Source organism: Opisthocomus hoazin, chromosome 1 (assembly GCF_030867145.1).
Source record: "Opisthocomus hoazin isolate bOpiHoa1 chromosome 1, bOpiHoa1.hap1, whole genome shotgun sequence".
Lineage (NCBI taxonomy): Eukaryota > Metazoa > Chordata > Aves > Opisthocomiformes > Opisthocomidae > Opisthocomus > Opisthocomus hoazin.
Genome location: NC_134414.1, coordinates 105,330,832 through 105,349,647, shown reverse-complemented (window position 1 = coordinate 105,349,647; position 18,816 = coordinate 105,330,832). Strand labels below are relative to the sequence as shown.

Here is an 18,816-nt window from a genome sequence, read left to right as displayed (position 1 = left end):
ATCCAGATTAAGACTGGATCTACAGTCTTCTAATTGCTACTCACTCCCTGTGTTATCACCTATCTCTTGAAAAGTACATTTTTAACAATATGAAGAACATGATTAAGAATCAAAAACTACACCACTTAAATTGTAAGTTGTCATAGTCAGTGTAGGAGCTACAGAAACATCCTTTCATAATCAAGATTTATTTGGCTTTTGTTTGGTGATCCCAGACACTATGAACAATTTTACAACTGTTTTTATTCACATAGTTTTTTAAATCTATAAACTATAATTCTGTTAAGACTATTTCAAATATTTTTTGTTTGATCTTTGTAGACAAGCTGTCCTTTAAAACCGGGTGTGAAGTTCCAGTATCTTGAATACTGACATCTGCCAAGCAGAAGCTTTTACTTAGTCAGTATTTAAAGATATAATTACAGTTTCCAATCTTTCGCTTCACAGCTACAAAGTTGTTGGAAAAAAATAAAGCTGCAACTACCAAAAATAACTTTGTCACGGGTATACATCACTCAGCAAGAAATCCAACACTAGGGAGCAGTTTTATTAGATAAGCAATTCTACTGATGGTACAACCATAGATAAAGATAAATAACTAAAATGTTAAGACATTCTCAACATATCATCATGAATTCCAAAGTCTGATCTGTGTTATGCTTCATTTAATAGGATAGCAAAAACTGTCCCTTGCAGTCTATGGAACGTGAAGCCTACTCAAGGCTTCAAAACCCTCTCCTTAATGTAACATTTCATTAATTTCTGGTTTCATAGAAAACAGACAACCAGTACATGATTTTACCACTTAAAAAAAGCATTTACACTTATCTAAATATGTAAAAAAATGGGTTGAGTTGGGATTCTCTTCTTTTTAAAAATGTGTTTTCTAGAACTACTAAAAAACTTGCATTTACAAAATAGTTGATAAAAATATTCCTCTGAATTGTACAAGAAGAAAGGTATAAGGACCACCAATTAAAGACTCAGTACCAGATGTTACTCAGACTTAGCTTCTTTCTCTACTGCTGCATCGGATGCTGGGGTCTGAAAAGAAAACAAAAAAACAGAACACTTCAATGCAGAAAGTTTCTAAGTGACTCAGCCTCTTAATTCGTCCTATTTTTAATGCAAAAGTCAGCTAACTTGACATACAGAACTACCACGAATTGTTTCTACATACCACGCTTTACAGCGTTAATAAATTGGTGTCCTGATACACATATTTCTCATGGGTAACAACCTGCTAAAAGCAAGGTGTCTTGGAAAGGCTTCTGTCTCCTCAGATGCATCAGTATGAATTTCAGAATGTTGCTGTTGTTACTACTCAATACACACTGCAAAGGCTTTTTTTTTTGTAAAGAACAAAGCCCATTTCAATAATTACTGCCTTTATGACAGCAAAAGGAGGTGCTTTAACCTACTAAGCTAAAATCCCTGCATATAGGGATATAGCGTGCTTAGAAAAGACACTATAGATACATGTCATGCATTTAAATTTCAGTGCAGCACTGTTAGCGTATTCTCAAATCTTGGCGTGTTTTAAGGAAACAAAGACTTAGAAATGCAGTACTGCATTAAACGTAATTTTTGTAAAAACACATTCAGTGAAACTGAACTGCAGCAGCAGAGCTATACTGTTTTCAAGTCAAGTCTATATGCTATACCTCAGCTTCAGAACACGTTCACCCAAACTTAATTGATCAAAATTACAGCTCGATTTAGATTGGAAAACTCGCTGCATTCGCAATGTAGGTTAAAAAAAGGAATGTAACGTATGTATTAACATAAAAACCATACTTCATTACTCCAAAGCTTTGCAGCACCACCAGCAGAGCAGATGGTTTAATCGCAGCAGTAGCCAAGCAGGAACCCTAACACCCGTTCGGTCTTTACCGACACCCAGGGGAAGCTTTCGGAGGATGAAGTACGGAAGCCCTTTCCATTCGCAGGCGTCAGTCTCTGTGAGCGTCACCAGAAGTCGTCACTGGTCCTTCACCAGATCGAGGATTAACAACAGCATCGGTGACACTGTTGTCCTGACTGAAAACAGCAACATCCAGCAGGAGAGACTATACCTCTGCTTCTTCTAGGCTTAGGTGTTACCTTAACCCTGCCATTCTGGCTGGTGTGACCAACATGAAGATGTGGCCCGGAAGTCACCATCCATTCCTTGTAAATTTACATCACCTCTGTACTAGTGTACTAAATACACCCCAGCTGAGAAATGCTGCAACCGCTAAATGGTGACACTGACTTTCGCTGGTATGGCTCAAATACTACATGCACAAATTAAAAGACCAAATTACATGACAGTAACACAGAGCCAGAACTACGCAGAAAGTTAAGCCAACCAAAGAATTCCTAGTTATAGCACAACTTTTTCACAAAGGTCACACTGTAAGCTTGCAAACTGGAAAGTGTTACCCCAAAATAAGTTGTCTTGTACACTCAAGTGGCATCCTGTGCCTTCCTCACCTGCCAAAATGCATCATCTATCTAAAAAGCAAATATTCTTGTCCTCTACTTGAAGATCTATCTGCACGCTGACAGATGAGCGTGACAGAATTCAGACACTGACTTTTCTTCTGTCTTCAAAAAATTACTTTTCCATGCAACAACCAGACAGGAAGCACGAATCACACATTTAAATTAAAAAATCATCTATCTGATCAGCAAACTCCACTGAACTAATTAAAATGAGTGAGGCATTCAATATTGCAGAAACCCGAGACTAATTCTAGGCCTGTTATCACATGAAAACTTGTGTTTCATCCAGTTGTTAACAGCTGCCCTAATAAGAGGCAATGCTTCTCCCTACAGATCTAAATTTAAAACTAAAGTATGTCCACATTCCAGAAAAAGAATACCATGTGGAGAATCTTTTAAGTTAGATCATCAGCGACTCCATAAACTTCAGCAACACGGCCATTTTAGCACAATTATTACAGCCAAGACTGATTTGGCACGTTCAGTTCTTCAGCAGCAACAACAACTACTAGCAGTTCTTGCACTCTCCCATCCATCCCCGCAGCAACCCGGCCCTTCTACCAGCAGTGTCTGTATCTATGACTTCTATAAATGTTATCTCAGCTTTGGTTAAATCATTTCAACTTTGGGTGGTCAGTGAAAACTGCTTCCAGTCCCAAGAAAATTAATATTGCATTTGTCAAAAAAACTTTTGTAGCAAGAAGGAACCTCTCTTCCAGTAACAGCAAAGGCAGACTAAAACCTAAACCAAGCCCTCCGAAGACAGACACCCCCCAACACACACACAGAGCACAATATCCCTGCTGTACACCCTGTATGTATTATGTTGCCAAGACCCAGCCGCAGGGCAAACAGCCCTGCTCTGAAGGACGTTATCCTGTATCAGAACTTTGGTAAAATTCTCACCTTCTTCCTTAGTCTCAGGGACTTATCCCTGCAACTCTTTTTGGGGCAACTAGAGTTTTCCAGGTATACTTACTAATGTTTCAATAGCCTACATCTTTCTTTTGGCAGAAATAGATTCTATTGTAAGACCTGTGTATGCTTCTGATAGATGTTTGTATAAACCATTACAGTAAGTTATCCAGCTGCTTTGCACCAAAGAATACAGGCAACTTTACCTCCTCACTTTTAGCTTCCCCATTTTCTGCAGGCAAGTTGTCCTTTATCTGTTCTTGGTTTGTCTCTTCCTTCTGTTTTCCTTTAGGCCCCTTTTTCCCCTTTGATTGAGCTTTTTTGTCCTCAGATTTATCCTACAACAAAATAAATTTCCAGTAAGTAAATTCCTATGACTTACTAGGAAAACTTTGAAAATAATAAAAAACACACAAAACCGATATGGACTTGCTAAACAGCAAGAGCTATTACCAACAACCAATGAGCTAATACATAGTTCAACTGCCAAAAAAGTTTTCCAAACTATATATAGACAGTTAATCACAGTTTCAGATAGTCAGCAAAATAAAAATCAAACTGGGATGAGAACATAACTAGATTCTGGTGGCTAGACAGAGAAATTTGTAATGTATGATTTAACCTCATGATGCATAAAAAAATAGCAATGCAGTCCTTCCACTCTGGAAATACAATGCACTTAAACCACTCTTTTTCCTCTTACATTGATAGGCGTGAATTTCAGTAACCTAACCTAAACAAATACATCACCTGCAAGTATCATTTTCAGTGCTCCTCTGTTAGTATCTCAGTCACATCCTCCGTACCTACGTGACTGTTGTTAAATGGGTAGGGAAGAAGTACTTGTTCAAGAGCTACTTTCATACGAATATGTAATACATCCTCCCAGGCATTCCTTACAGCAACCACATGCTATGAAGTTTGCCTGTCCTCCAGCTGATCCCCCTACTTACAATGTATTTCTATCCATTCAGAATTACATAAATGCACTGGTTCTGATACCATCTGTCACATATTACTTTATGATACTAACAAAAACTGTCAATAAATGACAAACTGTAACACTTTTTCTGGGAAGGTACAATACAAATAAGCAGCAAGACAACATAATGCATTTATACCTCTAAGCAGAAGACCGCTACACGGATCTACCTTAAAATGTGTCTAATCTCATTAAAAATATGGTGTGCATTTCATAAATATGTCCATCAAATTAGGTCGGAATTTGTTGTCTCTGTCCTAAAACTCACTGCAAGAAATAAAGTTCTCATTTTTGCGTATTTTAGGTACTGTAGAAATCTGTATCTCAGATTACTGTTAGAAGCCATTTGGTCAGAAGAATTCCATGCTACCTTCACTCCAAGCATTCTTCCTTACAAAAAACATGCAACTTCCTTACTTCACACATGCAACTTTTTAACAGCTATCTGAATACGCTTCCTATTTTAAATGGATGCTCACATAAAATAGGAAACGTATTTTACGTTCCATTTTACATCCATTTTACATGGATGCTCGTGTAAAATACCAGCTCCCGACTCCATGAGAATATGGCTTTGTCAGCCAACTGCAACTATTCAGTAAAAGTTCCAAGTGTTTTACGTCACTAGATACACACATGCAATCAACTACATCATATATACAAGAGATCAATGCTGAAGCATCTTGTGCCAGGTAACTAAATTGTCAGTGTCCACAAAACTTTAGAAATGCTTTGCTCCTATTTTTAGAAAATATTATTTTTTATATCCTCAAAAGCACAGAGAACACAGCTGAAACACCCTAATGGGAAAAAAGAATCCTTTTAAAAAGCTATAAAGGCTAAACTCAGTATTACAGATTCAGGTAACAGACAGTTTCACAACATGCAGACTGTGTTTTGACTGTCAAAATATATTTTCCTTCATTAATATTTGTTTTTAAAAAAACACCACATAACTCCATAATGAGCAAACTTCTCCCAAACAGAAAAAATACTGTCAGGAGAGTTTTAAAAGGTTACAAAGTTGATGCAAAGAAACATCTTTTGATGGATCAAATACAGAAAAAAAGATGATAATTAAAAAAAAATAAAAAAAAATCTGTTATTTGACTAGTAGGTAAGAGTGAAGTCCAGAGAGCTAAAATGAGAGAGAAAATACTGAATCTGGAAAAGTAAAACACAGTCAGAACTAAAGAGAGTTTTACATTAACGAGAGTTTCCAAATGACAAAAGATTTCAGTGACAGCATGAGTTTTAGAACAAAGAGGATAAAATGTAAAAAAAATTATACATTTATTTGAATTGCCAATGGTAACAGCCATCAAAAAACAAAAATAAAGATTGTTCACATATTCACGTTACAGCAGCATTCCACGGTGGCCTTGCCTTGTGCAAGATGTTCCTCTCAGCATTCTAAGATGACAACTGTTTGTGATGTTTACATGAGTATGTTTCCAGCTATGAACTACGGAAGTGTTTCTTTCTAGAATTAAAATCACTATAGGCAGCAAGTCAGTATCCTGCATATCAGTCAGCATCAGCTAGTAGCATTAAGACTTAGATGCACCACACAAAGACACAGGAAAAAAGAGAATCAGAACTGAAGTAAAATTGGAAAGCTTCCCCAAATTGTTTAGGCTTACAACTCGGAGAACAGGAGCGCACCAATATTCAAACCGTTGGAATGAAGGTGCATTACTGATAAGTAAGTGTTCAGTACGATTAATAAAATGAAAACATCAAAAAGTCTGCAAATTAGAGTTCTGTATTAGCGTATCTGAAATGCTCTTAATCCATACAGTAAAAAGAAAAGCTTATAATCACACAGGAACACTTCAAAACACGCACACCAACAAGCCAACAGATAGACAGCCTCTTTTATTTCTCCCAATAAAGAATTTTACACCTCAGCTATTGCACTGTGCATGCCACACTGAAAAACTGAAAGATTATACTAAACCACGCTTACTTACGCATACACACAAAGACCTGAAAGCCAGACTACATGAATGGGAACTCAGACCTTTTTCAGTGGCTGCCTAAGTAATCAATTTTTTCCTGTCCTAACACACTGCTTTAAATTGCGAGTATAATTTATCCCCTTTTGTTAGACAGTGATAAAATACAATCCTATGTACAGTTGCTTCGACGTTCAAGTAATTCTGCTCAGTACCAAATGACCATCTAACACCCATGAATCAGAGCCAACATCGCTATGCAATACTCCCAAGTGCTTAACAAGGATCTAATCAAACATGGAATCATAGAATGGTCTGGGTGGGAAAGCAACCTTACAGATCATCTGGTTCCAACCCCCTTGCAGTGAGCAGGGACACCTTCCACCAGACCAGGTTGCTCAGAGCTCCATCCAACCTGGCCTTGAACACTGCCAGGGAGGGGGCAGCCACAGCTTCTCTGGGCAACCTGTGCCAGTGCCTCACCACCCTCACAGTGAAGAATTTCTTTGTTGTATCTCCTCTAAATCTCCCCTCTTTCAGTTTAAAGCCATTACCCCTCATCCCACCACTACATGCCCTTGCAAAAAGTCCTTCTCCAGCTTTCTCGTAGGCTCCCTTCATGTGGAATGTACTTGTAAACACTGGTGCAATCACCTAAAAACAGTACTTCAGCTCAATGAGCGCGCCCACAAGGAACACTTAAAGATGACTAAAAACACCCGGACACCGTGCACCGACGACGCGAAACGGGCCCAGGCGACTCGACCGCCTCCTCTCCCTCCCCTCTTCCCAGCCCCTCTCACCTTTGCCGCTAGCTTCTTTGGTTTCGGCTCCGCTTTGGCAGGAGCGGGTTTCTGAGAAGAACAAGCACGGGGGAGAGGTTCAGCCCTCGGCAACCGCCTCGCCCGGCACCGGAAGACGCCCGCCCCCCTCGGCCCCGTACTTACAGCGGAGAGCCGCGCCGACCGCCTCTTGGGCTGCAGGAGGGGGGAGATGGAGAGAGGGAGAGAGAGCGAGAGAGACGGCGTGGGTGGGCGGGCGGGCCGGGGGCGGGGCAGGGCCTGGAGGCCCCGCCCCTCCCCTCCCCCCCTCCCCGCCTCCCTTCCCGCCCCCCGGCACCTACCTCCTCGGGGGCCTCCCCGTCCGCCGCCGCCACCTGCCAACACAAACCGCGCGCGTCAGGCGGCGCACGCGCCTCGCGCCGGCACGTGACGCCGCCGCTCGCCCGCCCCCCCGCCCGCCCCTTCCCGCCGCCGCTTTCGGATTTCGAGCCCCGCGGAGTCGAGGCGCCCTCCCCCCCCCCCGCTCCCCGGGCACTGCCGCCGGTTCCAGCGCGGACGCCCCTCGGGAGGTACGGGGCTGCCCGGCGAAGGGAAGACGCCGGCCCCCGCCGCACCGGTGCCCGCGGAGCGGCCGCTTCCCTCCGAGCGCCGGCTCCGCGCGGTCGCGCCGCCCTCCCCGTCCCGCACCCGCCCGTCCCGCAGGCGGCGGCGGCGCAGTTCCCCGGCGGCGGCGGCTCCGCTCGCTCCCGTCCGCTTCACCTTTCTCTTCGGCATGGCGAGCGTGCGCCGTTCTCCGGAGCTGCGGCGCCTCCCGCCCGGCTGCTGCGCGCGCTGCGTGCCTGACGGCCAGCGGCTGCCTGCGAGCCAGCCCCGCTGCGCAGGGAGACCGCCCCCCCCCCCCATCCCAGCAGCGCCAGCGGCACCGCAACAGGATCCAGCCGGATTGGCGGGGGGGGGCGGCGGGGGGGGACGCTCCCCGCGCGCCGCCGGCACCGCCCGCCCGGGGGGCGCCTCCGCGGGGCGGGGCCGGCCGCCGCCACCCGCCCCGCTTGGCGCGCGCGCACCCTCCCCTCCCCAGCTCGCGCGGGGCGGGACCTGTCACCTAACCACCGCCTCCCCGCGCCGGGGTGAAGGACTGAGGGGGGGGCGGGCCTTTGTTTGGCCTGCCCCCGTCACGTGGCCGCACCTGTCCCCGTTTCCCCTCACGCAGGCGCGCGTGAGGCTCCTTCGTGCCGCTGGGGGGAAGGGAGGGGTCTCGCGCCCGCCGGGCGAGGCGCGCGGCATGGCGGAGAGCGGCGCGTGGCTGCTGGTGCTGAGCTCCGTGTTCCTCTGCAACGCCCTCAAGATCCTCCTGCCCTCATGCTCCTCCATCGTAAGTGACGTCACCGCTCCCGCCACGCCCCCCGGCCGCCTTGCTGCGGGCCTCGCTCTGTGTCCCCCTTTCCCCCGCCCACCCCCCCGCCGGGCTCCTCCGCCGAGGCACGGCGGCGTGCGGCCCTCCCGCTAGCGGCCGGCAGCTGAGGGGCGGGGGGGGAGCGGTGCCGTTTCGGGAGGGCTCTTGGTGCCCGGAGGCGCCCGTAGCGCGTCCCGGCCGCAACCGGCGGGGCCTGGTCCCGCCGCTCGCCAGGGGAGAGGCGAAGCTGCAGCGGCTGGTGCCCAGAGAAGCTGTGGCTGCCCCCTCCCTGTCAGTGTTCCAGGCCAGGTTGGACGGGGCTCTGAGCAGCCTGGTCTGGCGGAAGGTGCCCCTGCTCATGGCAGGGGGGTTGGAACCAGACGAGCTTTAAGGTCCCTTCCAACCCAAACCATGCTATGGTGAGGCCTGGCGGCGGGCGGCTCCGGCAGCCGCGGTGGAGCGGGTCTTTGAGGGAGGGCTCTGGGCAGCGAGCTCTCGGTGCCTGACACCGCGCTGCCGAGGCCCCGGCCCTCGGGGCGTTGGGGGGAACGTGTGGGGCTGCTCGGCGCAGGCCTCTGCATCTCGAAGAGATGGACGCCCCCGTTGCTGGGAGCGGAGGCCAGCGGGCGCGGAGGTTGCGGCAGCGTTAGGCCTCATAGGAGCTCATCACCGCTGGTGAGGATGACGTCTGGGCTGATCTTAAGCGTTTCTGTGGAAGCATGCGGATAATGGAATTACGGACCGATAAACTCTGCGACTGCCAAATAAACTCACATGTGAGCAGGCGTGCTGAAGTACCCATCACTCTGCTCTTCCACGTCAATAACTTCAGTGTCAGGTGGATCAGTGCACGCTGTTCCACAGTGGATGAAAATCCTTTACAATGCGCGTTACTCTGAGCAGTTTTGGGAGCTGAGCTCGGTGCTACTGCAGATGACTAATGAAAATCTCTGCTTAACTTTGTTGTAGTTCGTGGCAAAGTCTCATTGACTGCAGTGCTGAGAACATCATTTGTGGGGAAAAAAATTGTGTGTGTCCTGAGAAAGCTAGAAAGATTTGCTAAGGAACAGTAAGAAAAAGGGTTTATGTTCTTTGCATCCCCATTTCTGTGGTGGAAGGAGTTCATGAACCAGCAAGCAGGTGGTGCCTCATGAAAAGAGAGTAGGAAAGTAAAAGAAGAGGAGAAAATGTTTGCTAACACAACATGCGATTACCTTTTTACATTTCTGTCAGTAGGAAATAATTTTAGCCAAGAAACCAATAAGACGTTACAAGAAAACTGCATTTAAACACATGGGTAAGACGTAAGAAAAAATAACTGATGCAAGTTTGTGTTTCCAGCTGTGAGGCCGTGGTAAGGTCCTGCCCCAGGTGGATCACAACTCTCCGCCAGTGCGGCAGTTCCCATGTTTCTAACAGCCTGGACTAGGCAAGCTGCAGTCTAGAGGAGTGATTCCCAATTGGAGGAACATGTGTTACTGGTGAGGTCTAAAATTGGGCTTCAGTGAATCAAATTTCCACATTAATTAGCGTAGACCCTTGCTGAGGTTGCTGGAGCTGGAAATGGGAATGATGAATGAGTAAGGGACGTTGCTGGAGCTGGAAAGAGTAGTGATGGAGAGGAGTGCTTCCCCTGTCCTTCCTCTCCTGCACGCACTGGGTGCAGGTCATCCTGGCAGTGCATGATGAGAACGGTGGGGAGGGCAGCAGTTCAGCTCAGGATGCCGTGGCAGGCAGGGCCTGGAGGTTTGAAAGACCTCTGAGGGCAGCATCATTGAGAGTGGGGAGATGAGGAGACAGAGGCAGAAATAGAGAAGGAAAAGACAGTTAACCATTAGGACAGCCAGGGGATCAGGCCCAGCCAGCATGGGTTCATGAAAGGCAGGTCCTGCTTGACCAACCTGATCTCCTTCCATGACCAGGTGATCTGCCTGGTGGATGAGGGAAAGGCTGTGGGTGTTGTCTACCTGGACTTTAGTAAGGCCTTTGACACTGTCCTCCACAGCATCCTCCTGGAGAAACTAGCTGCCCATGGTTTGGATGGGTGTATTCTTTGCTGCATAAAGAACTGGCTGAATGGCCGAGCACAGAGAGTGGTGGTAAATGGAGTTAAATCCAGCTGGCAGCTGGTCATGAGTGGTGTTCCCCAGGGCTTAGTTTTGGGTCTGGTCTTGTTTAAGATCACTCTTTAAGATCTTTGATCTTTATCAGTGATCTGGACGAAGGGATTGAGTGCTCCCTCAGTAAGTTTGCAGATGACACCAAGCTGGGCGGCAGTGTCAATCCGGTCAAGGGTAGGAAGGCTCTGCAGAGGGATCTGGACAGACTGGGTGGATGGGCCAAGGCCAACTGTATGAGATTCAACAAGGCCAAGTGCCGGGTCCTGCCCTTGGGTCACAACAACCCCATGCAACACTACAGGCTTGGGGGGCAGTGGTTGGAAAGCTGCCCAGGGGAGAAGGACCTGGGGGTGTTGGTCAACAGCCAGCTGAACATGAGCCAGCAGTGTGTCCAGGTGGCCAAGAAGGCCAACAGCGTCCTGGCTTGTGTCAGGAATAGTGTGGCCAGCAGGAGTAGGGAGGTGATGGTGCCCCTCTACTTGGCACTGGTGAGGCTGCACCTCGAGTACTGTGTTCAGTTTTGGACCCCTCACTACAAGAAGGACATTGAGGTGCTGGAGCGTGTCCAGAGAAGGGCAACGAGGCTGGTGAGGGGTCTGGAGAACAAGTGTTCTGAGGAGCGGCTGAGTGAACTGGGGTTGTTTAGTCTGGAGAAGAAAAGGCTGAGAGGGGACCTTATTGCTCTCTACAACTGCCTGAAAGGAGGTTGTAGTGAGGCACGTGTTGGTCTCTTCTGCCAAGTAACTAGCGATAGGACAAGAGGCAATGGCCTCAAGCTGTGTCAGAGGAGGAAAAATTTCTTTACTGAAAAGGTTATCAAGAATTGGAACAGGCTGCCCAGGGAAGTGGTGGAGTCACCATCCCTGGAGGTATTCCAAAAAACATGTAGATACGGCACTTCGGGACATGGTTTAGCAGGTGTCGTGGTGTTGGGGTGACAGTTGGACTTGATGATCTTGGAGGTCTTCTCCAACCTATGATTCTATGATTACTATAAAAGTTGAAAATCACTGCCATATGGGGATGAGAAAACCCTTTCTGGTTTGCTTCAGTCAGAACAGGAGGGTAAAAATCCTTTGGCTTTTGGAACATGCTGCAGATGTTAAGCCAAAATTTTCCTGTGTCTTGATGAAAGGGCCTTTTCTGTGCGAAGCTTTTGAGTATGTAAACGGGATATCATACTTTATACGTATTAAAGAAAAGCAACGGAATTGTGCATAAATAACTGATGCTGTTTCTTACTTCTTAGATATCCAGATTGTTACAAAAGGATGCAGAGCAGGAATCCCAAATGAGAGCTGAAATTCAGAACATGAAGCAAGAACTCTCAACCATTAGTATGATGGATGAGTTTGCTAGATATGCCCGTCTGGAAAGAAAGATTAACAAAATGACTGACAAGCTTAAAACTCATGGTAGAGTACAATGTTTACTCCCTTTTCTAGTTTTTGAAAAACATTTTTCCAAGAATGGTTTCAGTTTTAAGCATATTTCTCCTTCAACTTTTTTGTCCCCCTCTTATCGATTTTCCAGTGTTCCTTTCCTCCTCTCCTCTTCCTCCCAGCTGACTTTTGTCTTTCGATTGTGCATAGTTCTGCATATGCTGATAAGGTATATAAAATTTTTCTTACAATGAATTTCCTGGGCTTCATGTGTAATTATTTGCTCTTTCTCAGTGATGCTCATCACTGAATCCTGTTTTGAGTAAGTCAAGCAAGTCCTCTGCCATTAACAAAAGGAGTAACACAGTAAGGCTGCGTATCTTTAGAGCAAAAGGTTTCCTTGCTTGGCTGGGGCTATTTGCTTGGGGTACTACAGAGTGCTTAAAGGGAAAGCACTGATCTGTAAGGTAACCAGATGAGGTCTTTCCTGTCATTTTGCAGTCCTGATTGACCTTGCGCAGCAGCTTTTGTGATAAAGCTGTAGTGCTGTCTTGATTAGGATTTTACAGTAGTGTAATCCATCATCTCATGTAGAAAGGACACGTAAACCTTTGGCACCAGAGCTTTTGTTCTTCTTTTTGCCCAAACTCACTAACTGATCCTAACAGGATAGGAGAATACTTGGCTTTGTCCGCCTCCTCTGTGCAGAATGGATGGATGTTTATGTGCTCCTTGCTTGGAGAAGGGACAGGACTTACAACTGGCAGTTTTGGTTTGCTTTGAGTAGTAGTATTCTTAATGCAGTAATTTCAGTTAAACTAGGTTTGAGGAGTTCCCTTAGCAACCAACAACGTTGTTTTAGAAAACTTTAGGCCACTGTTACCTTTGAAGATGTTCTGTCTTTGCTGGGCTTCTTTATATTGGTCTGAGGTACTGCACCAGAAGAAAAATAGGCACGAGAAGTTTTAATACTGAACCTGACCAAGAGAAATAGTCTTAATTGTGTTCCTGAATGAAATAGGGCAAAAAGTGCATCTGCTAAAGCCACCAGTCTCCCCTTTTAGGCAAGGGCAAAATTTACTAAATGCTTCATCTGAATCAAGTTCTTAAATTAGTAACCACAGTGACTGTTCTCATTTGGGAATAGTATTCTTGATTACGCGTGGCATTTCTCTGTCTAGGATATCAGTATTTTGCAACTCTTCATAGTAGCGTTAAGAAACCACTGTGTGATACGGACCCAGCAGTTTCTTGCAGAAGGGTACTTTGAATATAGCTATGAGTCATTCAGAAAGAGATTTTTAAACAATGCTATGTCCTGATTTGAAGAGTGAAATATTGACAAATTACTAGCTTTATGTAAGTATAATTCACTACTATAAATAATACACAGTATTTTTTTCTTTTAACAGTGAAAGCACGAACTGCCCAATTAGCCAAAATAAAGTGGGTTATAAATATTGTATTCTATATCTTGCAAGTAAGTAAATATTTTATTATGAATACAAATTACTAAACGAAATCCTCAGCAGTGTTACAATTCTCTCCTGCATTTATTGGCTGATGATTAATCACACAGGTGTTTGACATTCCAGTGACACAGCGCATGCCAAACTGAAAGAGTTCCTTGAAATAGGAGGGAGAGATGTTGCTGATAAGGTATGGTAGTTGTGGATGGAAGGAGTTTTGAGTTTCATTTTAGCTCTGTGTTTCTGGTTTTGAGATGATAAGATAGGAGTTTGTCTTAGCTCTGTCATCACTATTTGGGTTTTTTTTTTCATTTATATATGGCACCAGACCCAGGACAGTTCTGATACCTGTAAATATATTTTGCTTATGTTTTTGAAAACAAAATATGCTTTTATGAGGATGCAAATCTCCACTTACAGCTGCCACGCGTTTTGCCATGATGCCTCATCAGATTGTCTCTGTAGTTCAGACCTGATGACAAAGAATTGTCCGCTAATAAGGATAACAGTGGTTAGCCTGAAGATATCTTTAGGCTAATGTTAAAGCAAGTTGGATTCCTAGCAGGCAAGGATTATGGCTAAAAACTGTCAGCAGAATTTAACAGTTACTGTTACCGTGGTTGTCTACACTAGACTGGAGCCAGCAGTATTTTCCAACATCTCACTGTTACCTCTTAATATTGTGTCTAAAGTTAAGATTATACTAAGTTTAAAAATATTTTGAACTTACTTAGGAACAATGTAAAATAACAAAGAAACTGTTTTCTTTAATTAGAATTTGTGATTTAGTCCTTTGAAATAGCGGTGGAAATGTACTTTGGTGTGTATTATTATCCAAGCTAATAAAAATTTCAATTCTAGGCTGCCTTGATGATCTCTCTGATTTGGAAGTACTATTCTGAGCCAGTTACAGTGCTTCCAAGCAAATGGCTTGCTCCGCTGGAGCGCCTGGTGGCCTTTCCTACGGGGGTGGCAGGTAAGGACTGTACACTGGAAAAAATACACTTCCCAAGCCCATGCGGATGCTGACAGCGTAGTGAGAAAGAGCATACGTGGATTAAAAGCACTGCTTCTGTGCGTTTCTTCTAACTCCCTTAGGACAGGGAGGGGTTTCAGACATTTGGCTAGCTGTTGGCTACGTCTTCAGTGAAATGGGCTATTTGTCACTTTTATATCTTCTCAAACAGCGCAGCTTTATCTTAATATGGAATAGACCATGGAGAATATTTCACATTGGAAATATTTTTATATTAAGGAGTCCACTGAAATAGTGGAATTGGGCCTAAAAATAGGCAAATACTTCATGGGTCTGTATCGCTTGTGTGTGTTTATTATAAACTGCTGGGGTTTCATCATAGTGTAACTCCAGAAGGATGCAGGTATGCTCTCTCTTGGCATTTTGTCTTGTCTATTCCCACCCTTTTTCCCACTGCACTTCTGTTGCATTTTCACCTACCTAAATAATTTTCTTTTGGGCAGTTTAACGAATTAATGGTCAGAAGGATATCACAGGTTGTAAGTACTTTTCACTCATAAACAGGTGTGCTGGCTCTAGGCTGACGGGATAAGTAGGCAGGCAGAGTAACAGGACAAGGTAGTGGGGAGATTTACCATCGAGCTGAAATGCTGCTGGTGAATCTTCATGTTAGGCTTCTAAGTCCCAACTGCCTTAGAAGGAATTCTCAGAATGTGTTGTTGGAATTATATCTTCTTGTATCTTAAACAGCTGTGCAGAGAATGATTTGTATCCAGCATGCTTACTGGATAAGAGGAGAGTCTGCTTCTGTGCAGGGTAGGGGGAATAGTCCTCAGAAGACATTTATTTAAACAGCATTTGAAGGGATTTAAAAAGGTTCACATCTATGTCTGCCTTCATATCTCCTTTTTTGTCTTGGCTGATAATGACTTTACTGTGGAGATTTCTTTTGAATTCTAGGTGATAAAGTTGAGAACACAAATGTGTCTAAAACTCACCAAAGAGGTAGTTTCTTCATGTGTGTGCTATGAATAGCTACATATTCTGTGACACTGGGTAGCATGAGTCTATGTGGTCTGCAGTATCAGTGTGCTGTGTGTTGCAGTCAGGGCACACCCCTGTCCTGTCACACCAGTACAAATTTCTGTGCAACTAGTTGGAATGAGTAGCGAAGCTCTCAGTAGCGTTTTTCTGTAGAGCTGTATGGGGAGTAAGGGGAAAGGACAGAAGTATGGATTTAGTACTTTCAAAAAGACTAATCTACATTTCGGAGGAAATTTGCTTTTTACCTCTCTCAAATGTTGAGTTTACATTCTAGCAAAGTATTCTGTTACTTGCCAAGGCTTTAACTTCAGCACCTTAGATGTTTTCTGTGGGGTACATAGCAAACATTTTTAGCTGTGGATTGTATATGCCACTCTTTGGATCATATTCATGTTATTTGGTACTCTTTCACAAGAAAATCTTCAGGCTTTCTCAGGACCAGCGTGGAGTTAGCTGCCATCCCTTGACGAGAGACATTTGCGTGTAAAAAGAAAGATGTTTTGTTCTTGTTCACCTCACAACTCTTAACGTTAAATTTTTTACGCTTCCAAAGTTGTTTTCAGATGCTTGTGTGCTTCAGGGTTGTTGATGCAATGACTTAAATCGTGTTTTATATCTCTTTCAGGTGGTGTTGGAATTACATGTTGGCTTGTGGTTTGTAATAAAGTTGTGGCTATCATGCTACACCCTTTCAGCTGAAGGGATCCCAGTAACCGGTGGAGTCCTAAACTACATTTTCATTATCACTGTTTTAAATGAATAAAAAAACCCAACCAAACAGTTGTCTTTCATTAGACTAGGTCTGAGATAATCTTTGTTACTTCATTTGGATATCAGTCAGTATTTTGATTTATTTTTCTTTTTTTTTGTTCGGTGATATGTTTTCAAAGAATAGCACTGCTGTTTGTAGAACCTCATTTTGTGTCTATTTAGACAAGTATGAACACCGGTTCATGGCAGAACCGTAAGACTTTGAAAGGTGTTGGATTTGTATTTTAAAGTTGGAAATGCACTGGCATTACGAATTAATTTGGGAGCCTTGCTGTTTCTTTGCTGTATAATACAGCAGTTTCACCCAAAGGTGGGGGTTATATTTGGTGACAAGTGGTACTGGAGGATAGAGGTAGGTGGTTTGGTTGGCTTAGAGTAAACCAAAATTACTTTTCCCATTATTTTTTAGACTAGAATTGGTGTATTCTTGGGATGTCTTAGAAAATGCGTTATTGATACATACGCAGAATCAGCCTTTATCTCTGAAGACATTCACTCAGTTGCCAAATACAGGCCGGCTGGCTACTTCTTGCTCCCTGACTTTTAAAACTGATTGAACACTTGATTTTTTTTCCACTTCTATTGATAACTGACTTTTCCTTCCATGACTTTTTTTCTGCTTCCCAAACTGAGTAAGGATCACTGAAGCTATTTCCTTCCATGTTTTGGGAGGAAAGGTCTGGCCATCCTTCTCAAGCTCCATGTTAAGAAAGAGAAAGCAGGAGACAGTGCAGTTCTTTCAGGGGACTACATTCCTAGGGCTTCAGCGTACGTCCAGGATAGCCACAAACAGCTGTGTAAACGTAAAAAGGCAAATTAGTGATTTTAATGTCTAAAGTAGTAACAGAATGGTAGCAAGCAGGAATAGGAGGGAAAACAATCGTCTGTTTTGGAATAAATCCTTCCTGCTGTGTTTAGGTACAGGAGACAGCCACAATATTTTGAATTTAAAGGAGGACAGAATTCTTCCTAGTACCGTGCCTGTAGGACAGCGAGAAAGTTGGGTTATCTCCCATGCTACGGTGGTATCTGCAACCCTGTCACTGCTGCCCCACAAGGCAAATTGGTGGCTTTATAAAGGTCTTGTTCCACGCCTCCTCTTTTTTTTTTTTTTTTTTTGAGGTGAGCCTGAACAAAGCTGTAAGGGGCACCCTTCCCTCTTCTGCTGGGCTGTTGGCGATTCTTGTTCTGCTTCCCACTGTACACTGGAATGCATTTGTTGTGTTATTTCAGGTCCTTTGCCTTCCTGTAGGAAGGGGCTGGGGCCCCTCCGTAATTCAAAAGGTCACGATAAATTGTGTGTATATATCCATGGAAATGTTGTTGGCTTTTTTGTTTAAATGTTTATTTAACAAAAAAAATGTTTTTATATTAGCAATTACATTTAGCTAACATAAAAATGGATGCATTCAGTATCATCAAGAAAAAATGTTGTGATTGAATGTTATGTACAGTTGTGGTTTTATTAATGAAATAAAGCTTTTTCAACCCATCTCAGGTTTTCTAATCAATTTTTCAATGTTAATTACAGTTTTCTATAAAAAAAAAAAAAAAGTACACCACCAAAACCCAAACCAGCAACCTCCCCCCTCCCTGCCATGTTCTTGCATAAGGAGATACTGTTGGAACCAACAGACCTAATTTTTGTTATTATTTTAAAGTATTCAGGACAGATTATTTAACTATGACATTGATATATTTCTGAATCTAAAGATGCAGCTAATGATATTTGTACTTAGCTTGTTATGGAGTTTAATGCAGTGGACTCAAGAAAAGCAGCATCATTTAAAATCTTTGCAGTGGCATTTGCTGTTTATCCACACTTAGCACAGGATCATCAAATAACACAGTTTGCTGACTGCTCTAGTCAAACATTTTGGTGAGGAAGGGCAAAAAGGCTTTTGGTCATCTCGTCAGTACAAAGAGGGGCATTGGATTACATGTGCTTGTTTGCTCTTAGCTTTGGGACAGCAGTAAAGGCGTTGTAGAAGTACCAGCAGTTAGTTCATAGAGCAGGAACGCCTGCTCTTCTGATTGCACAAAGTCATGCTTAAGCACAACTTCCAACAAAAATCTTTGAAATTTTGAAAACAAATATGCTACAAGTAGGTTCAGATTTAAATGTCTTAATCACCTTTAAAGCTTTTGCGGTATAATTTTTTGAGGGCTTTTTTAAAAGCCTTTCAAAATTAATAGAATACACATAATTTTCCCTAACTTCACATTTTAACAAATGTTTCATGAATTACTATAAGGAACAAAACATAATCCTCCTACCCTTGCTTACATAACCTTAAACACAGGATTTTAAAAGGCTTTTTGAGAACTGGATATGCCTGACTTCTCCAAAACAATAGTCTACTCTTGCACATTCATCTTTGGATGTCAGCTGTGGAAGTTACCAGGCAAACTGCTTTGATAACTTCTAACAGTGGAAAAGAATGAAGCTCTAGAGCTTTATAATGCTAGTGAAAACAATGTAGTCGAAAATTATTTTTATTACGTGTGAATTCTGGAAGCTATTTCAGGAGTGAAGA

The 18,816-nt window shown here is 43.9% G+C and overlaps 2 protein-coding genes across 3 annotated transcripts; one reads left to right on the top strand and one right to left on the bottom strand.

Moving 5' to 3' along the window:
• Positions 1 to 172: 172 nt before the first annotated feature.
• On the bottom strand, positions 173 to 8,081 carry HMGN1 (high mobility group nucleosome binding domain 1). Its single transcript, XM_075431884.1, has 6 exons — positions 7,884 to 8,081; positions 7,466 to 7,498; positions 7,290 to 7,319; positions 7,146 to 7,196; positions 3,609 to 3,740; positions 173 to 1,044 (listed from the first exon to the last, which is right to left on the bottom strand). Exons 1-6 carry the CDS (start codon positions 8,025 to 8,027, stop codon positions 997 to 999), a joined length of 438 nt encoding a protein of 145 aa, XP_075287999.1. The 5' UTR covers positions 8,028 to 8,081; the 3' UTR covers positions 173 to 996.
• A 198-nt stretch (positions 8,082 to 8,279) lies between these two features.
• GET1 (guided entry of tail-anchored proteins factor 1) lies at positions 8,280 to 17,749 on the top strand. Of its 2 annotated transcripts, none has more exons than XM_075431866.1 (5): positions 8,280 to 8,496; positions 11,887 to 12,052; positions 13,432 to 13,499; positions 14,350 to 14,464; positions 16,134 to 17,749. In XM_075431866.1, the coding sequence occupies exons 1-5, from the start codon at positions 8,407 to 8,409 to the stop codon at positions 16,205 to 16,207; spliced, it is 513 nt and encodes a 170-aa protein (XP_075287981.1). In that variant the 5' UTR covers positions 8,280 to 8,406; the 3' UTR covers positions 16,208 to 17,749. The 2 variants fall into 2 exon arrangements, with proteins under 2 accessions (XP_075287981.1, XP_075287989.1); XM_075431874.1 differs by lacking the exon at positions 8,280 to 8,496 and adding an exon at positions 8,582 to 8,936.
• The last annotated feature ends 1,067 nt before the right edge of the window (positions 17,750 to 18,816 follow it).

Bases quoted from the DNA above. Each gene is read 5' to 3' on its own strand.
- GET1 (XM_075431866.1), top strand. From the start codon at position 8,407: ATGGCGGAGAGCGGCGCGTGGCTGCTGGTGCTGAGCTCCGTGTTCCTC. The intron at 13,500-14,349 runs GTAAGTAAATAT...TTTCAATTCTAG, and splicing joins TTGTATTCTATATCTTGCAA to GCTGCCTTGATGATCTCTCT. The intron at 14,465-16,133 runs GTAAGGACTGTA...TATCTCTTTCAG, and splicing joins CTTTCCTACGGGGGTGGCAG to GTGGTGTTGGAATTACATGT.
- HMGN1 (XM_075431884.1), bottom strand. From the start codon at position 8,027: ATGGGGGGGGGGGGCGGTCTCCCTGCGCAGCGGGGCTGGCTCGCAGGC. The intron at 7,320-7,465 runs GTAGGTGCCGGG...CCCCTCCTGCAG, and splicing joins ACGGGGAGGCCCCCGAGGAG to CCCAAGAGGCGGTCGGCGCG. The intron at 1,045-3,608 runs GTAAAGTTGCCT...TTTTCTTTTCAG, and splicing joins GGGAAGCTAAAAGTGAGGAG to ACCCCAGCATCCGATGCAGC.